The sequence below is a fragment of the Pongo pygmaeus genome, chromosome 13 (genome assembly GCF_028885625.2).
Source record: "Pongo pygmaeus isolate AG05252 chromosome 13, NHGRI_mPonPyg2-v2.0_pri, whole genome shotgun sequence".
Lineage (NCBI taxonomy): Eukaryota > Metazoa > Chordata > Mammalia > Primates > Hominidae > Pongo > Pongo pygmaeus.
Window position 1 is genome coordinate 78,059,658 of NC_072386.2, and position 16,287 is coordinate 78,075,944.

At 39.7% G+C, this 16,287-nt stretch overlaps 2 protein-coding genes across 11 annotated transcripts in view; one reads left to right on the plus strand and one right to left on the minus strand.

The window, feature by feature from the left end:
* Positions 1–16,287, minus strand: part of CENPP (centromere protein P) — a 286,353-nt gene that overhangs the window by 87,120 nt on the left and 182,946 nt on the right. Inside the window, exon 7 of one of the 2 annotated variants that reach the window (XM_063650259.1) lies at positions 1,230–1,888. The exons of the other annotated variant lie outside the window; for it this stretch is intronic. Within the exon in view, the coding sequence (XP_063506329.1) occupies positions 1,833–1,888 (56 nt within the window). The 3' untranslated portion in view covers positions 1,230–1,832. Of the gene's footprint in view, positions 1–1,229; positions 1,889–16,287 lie in introns of those variants that run through there. 2 annotated transcript variants of the gene reach the window in all.
* Positions 1–16,287, plus strand: part of ECM2 (extracellular matrix protein 2) — a 66,252-nt gene that overhangs the window by 32,303 nt on the left and 17,662 nt on the right. For 4 of the 9 annotated variants that reach the window (XM_063650255.1, XM_054502633.2, XM_054502637.2 and 1 more), the window contains 4 exons: positions 5,013–5,331; positions 10,026–10,214; positions 12,694–13,266; positions 15,767–15,882. In XM_063650255.1, the coding sequence (XP_063506325.1) occupies positions 5,040–5,331; positions 10,026–10,214; positions 12,694–13,266; positions 15,767–15,882 (1,170 nt within the window). In that variant the 5' untranslated portion in view covers positions 5,013–5,039. Of the gene's footprint in view, positions 1–2,594; positions 2,713–5,012; positions 5,332–10,025; positions 10,215–12,693; positions 13,267–15,766; positions 15,883–16,287 lie in introns of all 9 variants that reach the window. The other 5 variants (XM_054502634.2, XM_063650256.1, XM_054502636.2 and 2 more) reach the window with 3 other exon arrangements.

Genomic DNA, 16,287 nt, shown 5'->3' on the forward strand with positions numbered 1-16,287 from the left:
AGGGAAGGTGATCTCCACAAAACCATGCTCATTTTCTTGGCCTTCAGGTGATATACTGTATGCAGAATGTAAAAAATAGTAGTTAGTGGCATCTGTACCTAGGCCAAGGACCCAGGATGGCAGCCATATGTTTGCTACTACCATTGTAGGTTTCTACTAAGAAACAATCACAATATTTGCCAAGACTTAGCACTGATCACCCTGCATTTCCTAAACATTTGGGTGGTAGACACTGTGGCTTGAGGAAGGCATGCATTACCCTGAGCTCATGCTCATGGTTTTCAGTTTAGATACCCTTAGAATTTCCCACAGCTTGTCTTAGGTTGTGAAGCGGACTTCTAAGAACCTGGATATCAACAAATTACAGTCATATGTCACTTAGCGACAAGGATACATTCTGAGAAATGTGATGTTAGATGATTTTGTTGTCATACATCATAAAGTGTACTTACACGAACCTAGATGGGACAACCTACTCTACACCTAGGCTATATGGTACAGCCTATTGCTCCTAGGCTACAAACCTGTATAGCCCGTGACTGTACTGAAAACTGTAGGCAACTGGAACAGAATGATATTTGTGTATCTAAACATATCTAAAGCCAGGTGTGGGGGCTCATGCCTGTAATCCTAGCACTCTGTGAGGCTGAGATGGGTGAAATCACTTGAGCTCAGGAGTTTGAGACCTGCCTGGGCAACATAGTGAAATCCTGTCTCTACAAAAAAAAATATAAAAATCAGCTGGGCATGGTGGCATGCTCCTGTAGTCCCAGCTACTCGGGAGGCTGAGGTGTGAGACTGGCTTGAACCCAGGAAGTGGAGGTTGCAGTGAGCTGAGATGGTGCCACTGCACTCCAGCCTGGGTGGCAGAGCCAGACCCTGTCTCTAAATAAATAAATAAATAATAAACATATCTAAATATAGGAAAGGTATGGTAAGAATATGGTCTAAAAGAATTAAAAAAATGGTACACTATATAGGGTACTTACCATGAATGGAGCTTGGAAGACTGGAAGTCACTCCAGTGAGTGAGTGTGAAGGCCTAGGACATTACTATACACTACTGTAGATTTTATAAACACTGTACACTAAGAGTCTACTAAATTTATAAAAAAGTTTTTTATTTCTTCAATAATGAATTAGCCTTAGCTTACTGTAATTTAACTTTATATACTTTTTATTTTTAAAAAAACTTTGACTCTTTTGTAATAGCATTCCTCTTTTTTTCTTTGTCTAAAGGCTTCTTGATTTTTTAAATTGTTTCAGAAAACTTTTCATTTCATTCATCTTTTCTATAGTTTTTTTGGTTTCTGTTCAGATCTTTATTATTTCTTTTTTTCCACTAATTTTGGGTTTGGTTTGCCCTTGCTTTTCTAGTTCTTTATGATGTATTATTAGGTTGTTTATATGAAGTTTTTCTACTTGTTGATGTAGGTGTTTATTGCTGTAAACTTCCCTCTTAGTACTGCTTTTGCTGTATCCCATAGGTTTTGGTGTGCTGTGTTTTCATCTTCATTTGTTTCAAGAATTTAAAAAAATTCTTTCTTAATAACACTTGGCTTAAAACACAAATACATTGTACAGTTGTACAAAAATATTTTCTTTCTTTATAGCGTAATTTTATAAGCTTTTTTCTATTTTTATTTTTTAACTTTTCAAACATTTTTGTTAAAAACTGAGACAAACACGCATTAGCCTAGGCCTTCATTGGGTCTGGATCATCAATATCACTGTCTTCCACCTCCACATCTTGTCCCACTGGAAGGTCTTCATGTGTAATAACACTCATGATAAGAATGCCTTCTTCTGAAATACCTCTTGAAGGAACCACCTCAGGCTGTTGCAGTTAAAGCTTTTTTTTTTTTTAAATAGATAGAAGGCGTGTACTCTAAAACAATGATAAAAAGTATAGTATAGTAAATACATAAACCAGTAATATAGTTGTATATTAAAGTATTATGTACTGTACTGTACATAATTGTATGTGCTTTTTTTTTTTTTTTTTTTTTTGGAGACAGAGTCTCTGCACTTCAGGCATGGTGGTGCATACCTGTAGTCCTAGCTACTCAGTGCAACCTCCGCCTCCTGGGTTTAAGCGATTCTTCTGTCTCAGCCTCCCGAGTTGCTGGGATTACAGGCATGCACCACCACACCCAGCTAATTTTATATTTTTAGTAGAGGTGGGGTTTCACCATGTTGGGCAGGCTGGTCTCGAACTCCTGACCTCAGGTGATCCACCCACCTTGGCCTCCCAAAGTGCTGGGATTATAGGCTTGAGCCACCGTGCCCAGCCTGTGCTGTATTTTTATATGACTGGCAGTGCAGTAGGTTTGTTTATACCAGCATCACCACAAACATTATGAGTAATGCGTTATGCTATGATGCTGTGACATCTCTAGGCAATAAGAGATTTTCAGCTCCATTATAATTTTATGGGACCATCATGGTATATGCAATTTGTCACTGACAAAAAAGTCATTATGTGGTACATGACTGTACTTTCTTTGGTCAAATGGTCAGACAGACAGATTGAGTCAAATGCTTGCAGGGTCTTTCAGGTTTTTTCTTTTTTTTTTTTTTTTTTTCTGAGACAGAGTCTCGCTCTGTTACCCAGGCTGGAGTACAGTGCTGCAATCATTGCTCACTGCAACCTTGAACTTCTGGACTCAAGTGAGCCTCCTGCCTCAGCCTCCTGAGTAGCTAGGACTACAGGTATGCACCACCATGCCCAGCTAATTTTTTATGTTTTAGTTGAGACAAGGTCCTGCTATGTTCCTTACTCTGGTCTTAAACTCCTGGCCTCAAGCAATCCTCCCACCTTGGTTTCGGCCTCCTATAGGGCTAGGATTACAGGCATGAGCCACAGTGCCTGGCCTCTCAGGTATTTTCTAAGGTTCCAACAAGATGACTGGGTTAGCAGTCTATGGCCACTTCTTATCCCTTAATCCTTCAATGCCTCTCCTTTGCAGTTTAGGGTATTCATCTCTGTATGTAACATCACCTTGGATGTTTTACCGTTCCTTCCTATCACAGATTTGTTCTGGTTGGCAAAGGAGACCAAGGTATGCCTGTGAGAATTGAAATAAATTTCATCACTGAGCAAGTTAGTTACTTTAACCTTCTAGAATCACCAAATACTTTAAATTCCCATTAAAAAGACAACAGCGGCAAATCTGTTGTGATCTGGGTTCTTATGATCCCTGGGGTTTTAGTTTCTCCTCCATACTGGCTGTGTAAAGAAGGCTTTTCATCTCAGGAAACACTGACAGTGAGTGGACCTGAGGCAAGAGCAGGAGGAAAGCTGCAAGGGGTATAGGTGTGTGTGTGTGTGTGTATGTGTGTGTTTCTCAGCTGTAGAATTCTGAGAGGCAGTCAAAACTGCCAACCTTCCTTTGTAGGACTAACTTTAGGCCAAGAGAGATTGGCTGAGTGAATCTTTTGATGACAGCTGCACGAGACCTTGATGGAGGTTTCTCTTGTCCCTGGCCACCAGACTTCACAGGGATTGCGCCAGTCTGTCTGACCATAATGCTACTACTGTACCAAGAGTGCCGAAATATTCATTTCTTAAATGTTTTTCAGCTTTGCCATGTGCAAGGACCTATACTAACCCTGAGACCAGCTAATTAAAGAGTTACTCTTTCTGACTCTTACCTCCTTATAACTGATGCTATTGACTGTTATTTTTATATGGTACCATCACGCCCTTCCCCCCAGACAATTATAAAGCTAGAGAATAAAAGCACAAAACAGAAAACAGCTGGGAAAATGGGTTGTGGATTACATCAGTCACAGAATGTCTTAGCAAACAGGTGGACAGAAATCTCCCAAGTAATCTTTGAAAGCCTGCAGAACAGTAGGGCCCAGAGAAGGGGCCATGTGTGATCCACCACCTTTACTGGTAATGAGTTTCCCTGGAACACATCCATGCTCATTTGTTTACATATTGTTGTTGGGAAAAAGGCTTATGGAGTGCCTGCATAAACTGGCCATAAAAATATGGGACAATAAGTTGTGGAAAGCCACAAGAGGCCTCTGAGAGGAAAGCCTTCTTATCACCATTATGTTCCCATGCTCTGAGTGCAACCTGCTCTCTTATCTATAAACACTGTGCTCAAGGAGAAAGACACTCCTCTGAAACACTGAAATGTGGACAGACGTACAGGCTCCTAGTTAAGCCTGCTCCTACTAGCTACTCTCCAATAAGTTAAAGATATGCTGTTTAAGCACAAAGGAGATTCATTTAAACCGCTATTGCTATAGATTACGCCTATGACATACTGCCTCCCTTTCACTGTTTCGCCCTAAACATCTGCTTCTTAGATCTAAGTGACTGTACTCAATAAATTGTGTGGAGAACAGAACTCTGGGCCTTTTGCAGCCTCCATTGTGCAACTGGCCCCCTGGCTCCCATCTTTATGAACTCTTAACCTGTCTCTTCTCTTCCTTTGTCGCCACCGGGCTTTGGGTACCCTACGGGTAGTGTTGAGGCTGGTCCCCAACATATTGTCTATGGCTGCTTTCATGCTACAATGACAGAGCTGAATAGTTATGACAGAGAAGGTATAGCCTATGATGCCTCAAATATTTACTATCTGGCCCTTTATAGAAAAAAGTTTCTAATTCCTGGTCTAAAGATAAAGGTAAGATACAAAAAAGTTCTGGCCAGGCATGGTGACTCATGCTGTAATCCCAGCACTTTGGGAGGCCAATGCTGGAGGACTGCTTGAGCCCAGGAGTTCAAGGCTGCAGTGAGTCATGACTGAATCACTGCACTCCAGCCTGGGTGATGGAGCAAGACCCCATCTCTATTTAAAAAAAAAAAAGTGTTTTGATTCTGATAGAAGAATTCCAAATTATGATTTGGCAATAATACTATAGCGTATAGCCCATATATCATAAGTGTAATTTCTCAAAGACTTGGCTACTGAGGCATACAAGCAATTATATAAGCCAATTTTCAGAGGTAAAAATTTAGTCACCACTAACTTTGAAATATTGTTTCATTCTAGAAATTGGCTGGTGGAACAAAATCAAACATGAAGATTGCGGTTTTGTTTTGTTTTTTTCTGCTTATCATTTTTCAAACTGACTTTGGACAAAATGAAGAAATTCCTAGGAAGCAAAGGAGGAAGATCTACCACAGAAGGTTGAGGAAAAGTTCAACCTCACACAAGCACAGATCAAACAGACAGCTTGGAATTCCACAAACAACAATTTTTACACCAGTAGCAAGACTTCCTATTGTTAACTTTGATTATAGCATGGAGGAAAAGTTTGAATCCTTTTCAAGTTTTCCTGGAGTAGAATCAAGTTATAATGTGTTACCAGGTAAGAGAACACTATGAGAGAGAGACAGAAGGAGGGAGGAGGGTGAGAGATGGTATGGGGAAAGAGAAGGAGAGAGGGAGAGAGGGAGAACATCTCCAGAAGATAATTTTCTAAAGAAAAATCCAGGTTATTATATTACTTTTTGGTTTAATCTACAAACATACATTTTAAAATAATTTTAAAAATAGGGCCACGCACGGTGGCTCACACCTGTAATCCCAGCACTTTGGGAGGCCGAGGTGGAGAGATCACAAGGTCAGGAGTTTAAGACCAGCCTGGCCAACATGTTGAAACCCCGTCTCTACTAAAAATACAAAAAATTAGCCGGATGTGGTGGCATGTACCTGTAATCCCAGCTACTCGGGAGGCTGAGGCAGGAGAATCACTTGAACCTGGGAGGTGGAGGTTGCAGTGAGCAGAGATCACGCCACTGCACTCCAGCCTGGGTGACAGAGCAAGACTCCATCTCGAGATTAAAAACAAAACAAAACAAAACAACCCCCCAAAAAACAAAAACAACTTAAGGAACACATTTATAATTATTAGACAAAAATTACTTATCCTACCACTATATTTACAAAATCATAGTTATCATTTTGGTTTCTTTCCAGTATGTTTACTATGCATACATTTTAAATAGTTGTAATCCTAACATAGATAATATACATAAACATTTATAAACTACCTTTCCATTTATAACAATAGATCATCTAGAATACAGAAATAAATTATTCAGATGATTCTGTGAACATATGGCTATTACATATTTTCAACCAAAAATTTTCAACCACAAATAGAATTAAAGCCACTGAATTCATTTTAAATAGGTTAAACCCCTGACTTTTTAAAGATTTAAAAGACTAAAAATTCTGCTAAAGATTTCAATTAGGCATTTTTAAAAACTAGTATTAAATGGTTTACATTTTTCCAAATTTGGAAGGAAAAAGTATATTATAGACATGTTACCATTAAATAAGACTTTCAAAAGAATAACGGAAAATATCACCATATAATGTTCTGTGGCCAGTATTTCATATATTGTCTCAATACAGCTAAATGCTTCTTCATTAATTATTTCCCTGAATTTAACAGAAATAATATACAATTATCCTGAAAATAGGCAATTTAGGCCACACTTACAACATGATTTGGAAAAGAAAGGAAGAGAAATCAACTTAAAAAAATTGTAATAATAATGTACTCATAACTGCTAAAGAAAGATGAGGTCAATTTTTTTAGTTAAGTGGAAAGATAGCTAAGCTATAATAATGGAAAACAAAAAGGCCGAAAAAGAAGTATTCATGTGATCTCAAACTTGTTTAAAAAAAATGTTTTTATATGTACTAAAGGGTGGTATGCATAAAAGTACAGAAGATATATACTAAGTATTTCCAAATTGTCCGAAAATATTTTCCAGTGATCTTACAGTACTTTTTGATTGTATAACCACACATAACACAAAATTTACCATTTCATCCATTTTAAAGTGTACAATTCAATAGCATTTAGTACATTCACAATATTGTGCAACCATCACCACTATCTTGTTTCTGCACATTTTCGTCCCACCAAAAGGAAACTCTGTACCTAAACTCCCTATTTCTCCCCACTCCCAGCCCTTGGCAACCACTAATCTGTTCTGTCTCTATGAATTTGCCTATTCTGGAAATTTCACGTAAATAGAATCACATAATATGTGGCCTTGTGTATCTGACTTCTTTACTTAGTATAATGTTTTTAAAGTTCATCTATGATTAATGCCTGTATCAGAACTTCATTCCTTTTTATGGCTGAATAATATTCCATTGTATGGCTATACCATATTTGTTTATCCATATTGTCTACCAGTTGATGAACATCTGGGCTGTTTCCACCTTTTGGCTATCATGAATAACACAGCTATGAACATTAATATAAGTTTTCTTTCAACACCTATTTTCAATTCTTTTGGGTATATACTTAGGAGGGGAACTGTTGGGCCATTTGGTAATTCTATATTTAATTTATTGATGAACTGCCAAATGTTTTCCAAAGTGGCTATGCTGTTATATATGCCCACCAGCAATGGAAGAGGACTCCAGTTTCTCTACATTCCTGCCAACAATTGTTATTTATTTTTAATTATAGCTGTTCTTGTCTGAAGTGGTATCTCATTGTGCTTTTGATTTGCATTTCCCTAACAACTAATGATGTTAAGCATCTTTTTATGTGCATGTTGTCCATCTGCATATCTTCCTTGGAGAAATATCTATTCAACCCCTATGCCTATTTCTTTCTTCTTTTAAGAGATGGGGTCTTGCTCTGCTGTCCAGGCTGGAATACAGTGGTACAATCACAGCTCACTGCAGTCTTGAACTCCTGGGCTTCAGTGATCCTCTGCCTCAGCCTCCCAAGTAGCTTGGACTACAAGAATGCACCACCACACCTGGCTAACTTTTTAACTTTTTTTGTAGAGACAGCATCCCATTATGTTGTCCAGGCCGGTCTCAAATTCCTGGCCTTAAGAAATCTTCCCTCCTTGGCCTCCCAAAGTGCTGGAATTACAGGCGAGAGCCACTGTATTGGGCAAGTTTTGCCCATTTTTTAATTGCATTGCCTTTCTGTAGTTGAGTTGTAAGAGTTCTTTATGAATATTCTGGATATCAGGACCTTATCAGATATATGATTTCACATAGTCTCTCCCATTGTGTACACCATCCTTTCACTTTCTTAACAATGTCCTTTGATGCACCAAATTTTTAATTTTGATAAAGTATAATTTATCTTTTTCTTTAGGTGTCATATCTAAGAATTCACTGCCAAATATGAGGTCATAAAGATTTTCCCCTATGGATTTTTCTAAGAGTGTTGTAGTCTTAGCTCCTATATTTAGAGCAAAGGTCTAAATATAAGATATATTAGGTCTTTGATCCATTTTGAGCTAATGTTTGTATTTGGTGAAAGGCAGGGATTCAGCTTCATTCTCTTGCTGTTGTTGTCCCAGCACCAGTTGTTGAAGATTGTTCTTTCCTCCACTGAATGGTCTTGACACCCTTCTCGAAAATCAATTATTCATAGATGTATGTCTGACTTTCAGTGTTCCATTGGCCTATATGTCTATGCTTATACTAGTATCACACTGACAACAGCTGATTATCGTATCTTTATAGTGAGCTTTTTGAAATCTGGAAGTGTGAGATCTCCAACTTTGTTCTTTTTTCTCAAGATTGCTTTGGTTATTTGGGATCCCCTATAGTTCCATATGAATTAAAGGATCAGCTTTTCCATTTCTGCAAAAAGAGGCCATGGAAATTTTGATAGAGTGTAGTGCTTTTGATAACCCGGAAGAAACTCATATGTGTATTTTTGTTCAGAGGAGGAATTGGGTAGGTGGGATTAGCCTATTGCAAGTATCCGAATGAGAGATGGGTAGGGCCTGAATTGGGCTGAGTTAGTGGTCGGGGAAAGGAGGGGACTAATGTGAGAGGCTCATTTGGGGGTGGAACTTGGGGACAGTGGCTCAGATGGATGAAAGTTATCTGGAATGACACCAGGGTTGGAAGAAAAACATCCCCTCTATATTCTCCTCAGCTTTCTAATGGCCTGCTTAGCTGATACACTTATCCACATATCTACAATCTTGTATGTAGGGAAATGAATATACGCACCGCATCATGCACTTTATTTGTTTATTTATTTATTTAGAGACAGTCTTGCTCTGTTGCCCAGGCTGGAGTGCAGTAGAACGATCTTGGCTCACTGCAACCTCCACCTCCTGGGTTCAAGCAATTCTCATGCCTCAGCTTTCTGAGTAGCTGGGACTTCAGGCATGTGCCACCACACTCGGCTAATTTTTGTATTTTTAGAGGAGATGGGGTTTCACCATGTTGCCCAGGCTGGTCTCAAACTCTTGGTCTCAAGTTACCTCAGACCCCCAAAGCGCTGGGATTACAGGCATGAGCCACCGCGCCCAGACAGTATTATACACTTTAAAAGGGTGAATATTATAGTATGTGAATCATATTTCAATAGCATAATAAACCATAAAAGAGATAGCTCAGTGTCTCATTGAGAAGCACCACGGAAGCATGCTGTCTGGTTTCACCTATTCCCATGTGCACATCAAGGGTGGGCTGTGAGCTCATCATTAGTGCTAGCTCAGCTGTCTGGTCACATGAGGGAACTGGATTGGCTGGCGGCTTGGGAAGTCTGGTGTGGCCGTACAATTTGCTTTGGTCAGTATAATTAGACACTTTTAGAGCTCATATGTGATTTGTAATCTCACATTTCCACTACTGCAGTGATCAGGACAGCCTGCTTATAGATGAATCCTGAGTGAATATGATGAGCTGAGCCCCTGTGTCCCCACATTAGACACAAAGTACAAATGAAAAATAACTGAGATTTGGGGATTGTTTGTTGATGTTGTATAATTTAATCTATCCTGATGGATACAAAATGGAAGCGCAGTTCAGCCCCAAGTTACCATGAGGAGTTCACTCTTAGAGCCTACGTGAAAGGGCTGAGAGGAGAGCCTGTGAAAAGCATTTCAGCATTTCTTATGTCTATACGACATCTTTACCCTATACATGAATGCACATAGAATTCTATTCTTGTGTGGTTAGAGCAGTTTGACTTCACATTGTCTTTACTTCCATTCACAGTTGCCGATAATCACATAAGAAATTTAAATTTGTGCTTTTGTTTTCTTCTAGGAAAGAAGGGACACTGTTTGGTAAAGGGCATAACCATGTACAACAAAGCTGTGTGGTCGCCTGAGCCCTGCACTACCTGCCTCTGCTCAGATGGAAGAGTGCTTTGTGATGAAACCATGTGCCATCCCCAGAGGTGCCCCCAAACAGTTATACCTGAAGGGGAATGCTGCCCAGTCTGCTCTGCTACTGGTACAGAGATTTAGCTAAGCAAAATATCAGTGTGTGATTAATCTTTAACTTCCATTTGTTTTTGTTACTAATTTTAGATTAAAATTACGATACATTAGTCAGATCTGAGTACTTAAAATATTGGCAAAATGCTGATTAACATAGAAAATATCTGGGAAAATGTATGGTAGGGGATATAAATAATAGACTGTGGCTTTATAGTTCTAGCTCTATCAGATTCAGTAAACTTGGCTGAGATTACATTCCACATTTGACTCTCAGCTTTAGAGATATGGTAACAGAATTTCTACAACAGATCCTGAATTCTTATTGTGTTAAGGACTCTGCTTTGGTCTGTATGTGCATTATCCCACTTAATCCAACGCAAGGTGGCTTTATCACCTTGAAGCCAAGGTAAACAAAGGAAGAGTGATTTGCATCTAAAGAAAACAAAGCCCCAACCCTCTGGCTATACCCAACCACTCAAAGGCAGCACAGGAACCCACACCACTGCTTGGATAATTCCAGGAAAATGCAGAAGTGTAGCCTGAAGCATGATTTTCTCATGTGGCACTTCTGTGTGCAGGAGATCACAGCGCGGGTTTTGTTGGCTGCTCATGGACCCCTTCTCCAATGAGGCTCATACCTGACTGAATGAAGGACCCTTAAGAGGGAGGCCCAGTCTCCTCTGAGAAAAGCCTAACCAACACCTTATGAAAATAAGCAAATAAATACTTGTTAAATAATTGGCTGGGAAGGGATAGGGACATCTTCTCTTGTCTATAACCAAGGTAGATTGCTCCCATGCACACAGATGATCACAGGGTAGGTGTCTACAAAAGTCTCCTTGCCAGGAAAAACTTTTGACTATTTAGAAATTGTGTTTTGCTTTATACTACCAAATATTTCAGTAATGTTTAAAAAGAGTTAGGAAAAAAGTGTTCAATGAAATGGATTCCTTGGAGTGAAATAAATACAAGGTTTACAAAGTAAGAGTCACAAATTCTCAGAAATTTTTTCAGAAGACTTGGAGTATTCTTGAAATGTAGTTATTTTGGAAAAATAAACTTGGATATACAGGAAGGATTTTAAATGTTTCAATATGATAGCTTTAGTTTCCTTTTACTAACTTTTTCCTATTCTTCTGCATGTTTTGCTAGAGATGTGAAAAAATAATTCACAGACTTTATAATACATACTGAATTGATATCTCAAGTAATTTCTCCAAATAATTATATTTCCTGAGTTATTTTTGGGAGTAGTTTATATATAGTGTTAAATAAAAGTAGGCATATGATTAAGTAAATTTTTAAATCTTGATGGAAGAAAATGTATGCACTCTGGCTGGGCACGGTAGCTCACACCTGTAATCCCAGCACTTTGGGAGGCTGAGCGGGAGGATCACAAGGTCAGGTGTTCGAGACCAGCCTGGTCAACACGGTGAAACCCCATCTCTACTAAAAATACAAAAATTAGCCTGGCATGGTGGTGGAGTGCCTGTAATCTCAGCTACTTGGGAGGCTGAGGCAGGAGAATCGCTTGAACCCGGGAGGTGGAGGGTGCAGTGAGCCGAGATCATGCCACTGCATTCCAGCCTGGGCAACAGAGCAAGACTCCATCTCGGGGGGAAAAAAATTATGCACTGTGAAATCAGTTCTTCCTAGAACTGTTTACCCAGAAAGTGAATTTGAATCTAGTCTTTGTCATGTCTTCCCCACTTTCTGCCAAAGATTTAACAGCTAAATATAAATGTAGATTAACTGTCTACTATCATTTATTCTACTCCCACCATCATGGAAGGATAAACAGCACTCCTGGGCATATGTCTAAGTTAAAGCAACATCACTTAAGTCCAGAATGTCACTTGTAAGTCTCAGGTAGTAAAGATGATTTAAGTATAGAGTCTGGGAGAGAGAAGGAGGAAAACTTTCTCTCTATAATTCTGAATTTCAGAGGATGATGTTATGATGCCATGGACAAAAATAATGACAAATCTATAAACAAAAGTTGGTTTCACTGCTATAAGCAAGTAAAATATACACCTGTTTCACTTTTTTAATGTCTGGTAAACAGTCTGCAAATTCTCACATTAGCAATAGCCCCAGTGAACAGAACAGTATCTATTATAAAGGTATCACATCTGATTATAACACAATCTCACAACAGGATTGCTTACCATTTTGCCTCATGTGGCAATATTATTCCCTCCTTAGTCACCAGGTATCATGATATGTTAGCAAAAATAAGCATTAAGTTATTTAATATAAAAATTAGTATTAAGGCCCACAGGTGAATAAAATGTAACAGATCTTACAAAATAGAAATAAAGTGACTATTAAAACTTCTTAAGCAAAAATTTCAAGGTGCATTTCGTCTTTAAATTGCACTCAAATACTTGGAGGGAATAATATTTACTAACCTCATTTTCATTATGATTTTTTCTTTTATTAATATCATCCATCAACTTATCTCTGCTACCTCATCCTTGCGTGGTCATTAGTCTCCTATTCTCTACTCAGTGGTATAGCATTAAATGATAGAAATGAATTTTCTGGTGATTCTTCAGAACAAAGAGAACCTACCAATTTACTTCATAAGCAACTGCCACCTCCTCAGGTGGGAATGGACCAAATAGTAAGAAAAGAAGCACTTCAATCTGAGGAGGATGAAGAAGTGAAAGAAGAAGATACAGAGCAAAAGAGAGAGACCCCTGGATCTAGAAATCAGGGGCAACTTTACAGTGAGGGGGACAGCAGAGGAGGAGACAGAAAGCAGAGGCCTGGAGAGGAGAGGAGGCTGGCACACCAGCAACAACGCCAAGGAAGGGAAGAGGAGGAGGATGAGGAGGAGGAGGGTGAGGAGGGTGAGGAGGATGAGGAGGACGAGGAGGACCTGGTAAGAGGAGATATGTTCCGAATGCCCTCTCGATCCCCGCTTCCTGCTCCTCCCAGAGGCACACTGCGCCTGCCAAGCGGGTGCTCTCTGTCCTACAGGACCATCAGCTGCATCAACGCCATGCTTACCCAGATACCACCGCTGACAGCACCACAGATAACAAGTCTGGAGCTCACTGGTAAGAGATGTTGACCTCTGCTTTATTTTGTGCTTTAAAAGTAAATGACTCTTAGCATCTGGGCACGGTGGCTCACGCCTATAATCTCAGCACTTTGAGAGGCTGAGGTGGCCAGATCACCTGAGGTCAGGGGTTCGAGACCAGCCTGGACAATATGGTGAAACCCCATCTCTAACAAAAATACAAAAATTAGCCGGGCATGGTGGGGCACGCCGGTAATCCCAGCTACTTAGAAGGCCGAGGCAGGAGAATCGTTTGAATCCAGGAGGCAGAGGTTGCAGTGAGCTGAGATTGAGCCACTGTTCTCTAGCCTGGGCACTTGAGCGAGACTCCATCTCAAAAAAAAAAAAAAAGTAAATAACTCTTAGCCACATGCAGTTGTATACACTTGTAGTCCCAGCTACTCAGGAGGCTGAGGTGGGGGAATGGCTTCAGCCCAGTAGTTTCAGACCAGTCTAGGCAACAGAGCAAGATCCTGTCTCTTAAAAAAAAAAAAAAAAAAAAAAGTGAACAATTCTCATTGCTCTATGAAGATTGTAGTTTAATTTCATCCTAAAAATTGATCCTGAATAGACTAATTTCATAATCTTCAAATATATAAACTTTGCAGAAGAGATAGCTGTTTACTGCAGAATAGCAGTTAGGTATAAAGCAAGCTCCTCCAAATCAAATGATGATTTCCTACTGATGTTTCTTAAAAATCAGCTTTAATGAGGTATAATTTATATGTAGTAAAACTTATTTTTAGTATATAGCTCTGAGTTTTGACAAATGCACATAGTCATGTAACCACCACCAAAATTAAGATATAGGACATTCTATCACTCCCCAAAATTCCTTGTTTCCCCCTCCACCAGTCACTGGCCACTACAGAACACTGATCTGTTTTCTGTCTCTACAGTTTTGCCTTTTCCAGAGTGTCACATAAATGGAATCATACAACACATAGCCCTTTCAGTCTGGCTTCTAATGTTTTTGAAAGCCACCCATTTTGTTTTGTGTATTAGTAGTTCCTTCCTCTCTTCTGCCAAGTAGTGTTCCATCATGTGGATGGGGCAGGGTTTCGTATCAGTTAAACATCATCTGAGTTGTTTCCAGTTGGGGGTGATTATGTATAAAGTTGCTATAAACATCCACGTACAGATGTTTGTGTGGACCTAAGTGTTCATTTCTCTAGGGCAATGCCCAGGAGTGGGACTGCGGATATGGTAAATACATGTTTAAGTTTACAAGAAAATGCCCGACAGTTCTCTAAAGTGGCTGTTCCTTTCCCACCTGCACGCTGGGGAGCTCCTGCCTCTCTGCAGCCTGCTTGCACTTGGTACTGTCAGTTGTTTTTTCCCTTCGTTTTTGACATTCTAGTGGGAATGTGGTCATCTAGACCTTCTGCCCATGTTTCCATAGGACCACCAGGGAAGGGCTCTGAGTGGAACAACAGCAGGACCAGGTGTGAGAGGCTGGCTGGTGGGGACACTTTGGGTGCTGGGAGCAGCAGGAGCATTTGCCCCCATAATGAGGCCCCCATGCCAGGGGTGGCCCTGGAGATGCTGGGGTGAGGGAAGCTGAAAAGGTCAACACATTTGTGCAGGGATGGCCATCTGTGACAGCACACTGCCAGTGTCAAACATAATAGAAGCTTCCATGGCCTCTCTGACAAAGGATTTCATCCTACTTTCATATGATCACCTAAGGAACTCCTCTCATGCTCAGCAAAGTCCCTTCCTCCTGTGGCCTATACACCAGGTATGCTCTGCCCTAAGAAAACCCAATTTGTGAAAGTCTAAAGCCTTGGAAAAGATAAATGACCCATGCTGAGCTACACTGTTATGGTTTTATAAGAAAGTCACCACGTGGCTTTTATGGTATGTACTACTGGTATGCTCACTTTCTGGGTTTAAAAATTGCCTACTGAACTTAACTAAATGTTAAAACAAAAACCTATAAAATTAAAGCATACAGGAACCTTTGTAGATTGAAGCCGTAGAGGCATAACATTAGATCTGAGAGAGTCTGGGAGATGATCTCCCCAAGCTTCTTATGCAGAGATGGAGACAGGCTCAGAGGAGGTGAGTGATTTGTATGAGCATTCATGGACAAAAACAGAGGCATGTTTCTAGTCCAAGAAAATGGCTATGGGAAAATATGAAGAATAAAAATCAGTTTCTGTTGTAAATGTACCTTTGTTGTAAATGTACAATGTTACCAGTACTCTCCAGCAGACCACATTCTGGCTGTGTTAAGCACCTTCATCTAAACCATGATATACTTACAGCTTGAGGAATCCTTAGAGAGAAAATGTCAACTATGTTAAACCATCTATTTCCAGCCTGTTACTTTTCTGAACATGCTTTGGTTATATAATATATATTCTGTCCTTGTTCTGAGTATTGCTTTCTCCTCCAGACAAAGCTCTCTCGATATCTATGCACACATGCCCATACATGTGTGTACATGTATGTATATGCACACATGCCTAAAACATAACCGCTGTGTGTCCTAGGCAATTCCATCGCCTCCATCCCAGATGAAGCATTTAATGGATTACCAAATTTGGAAAGGCTTGATCTGAGCAAAAATAATATCACTTCTTCAGGCATAGGTCCAAAAGCATTCAAGGTAAATACATGCTCTGATTTGTCTATTTGGACGAATGGCTTCACTATGACTTGCACTGGTTGGAGATGGGGAAGGGAGGAAAAGGAAAATGCTTCTAATTGGTAGTCTTCTTCTAAGAAAGTTTCCTCTCTGATGTCCCTAAATTGAATTCAAGTTTTCCCTTGAATATAGTTTACTATTTTACATACTTTTAGCTTTGCTGTAAGGACACCAATAATAGCATCAGTGACAAAAGTAATGATTTTAATTTATGGAGTAGTTTCTTCCCAAGTAACTGAAAACATGCTAAAATCTGGTCTTTTTGCATATGAAGTATTTTTCTGGAAACAAATTGAGCCTATCTGGAACCTCTATTAACATTTTTCAGGCCAGCAAGACATTGCTTCCTTTTTTTGTGTGTGCAAT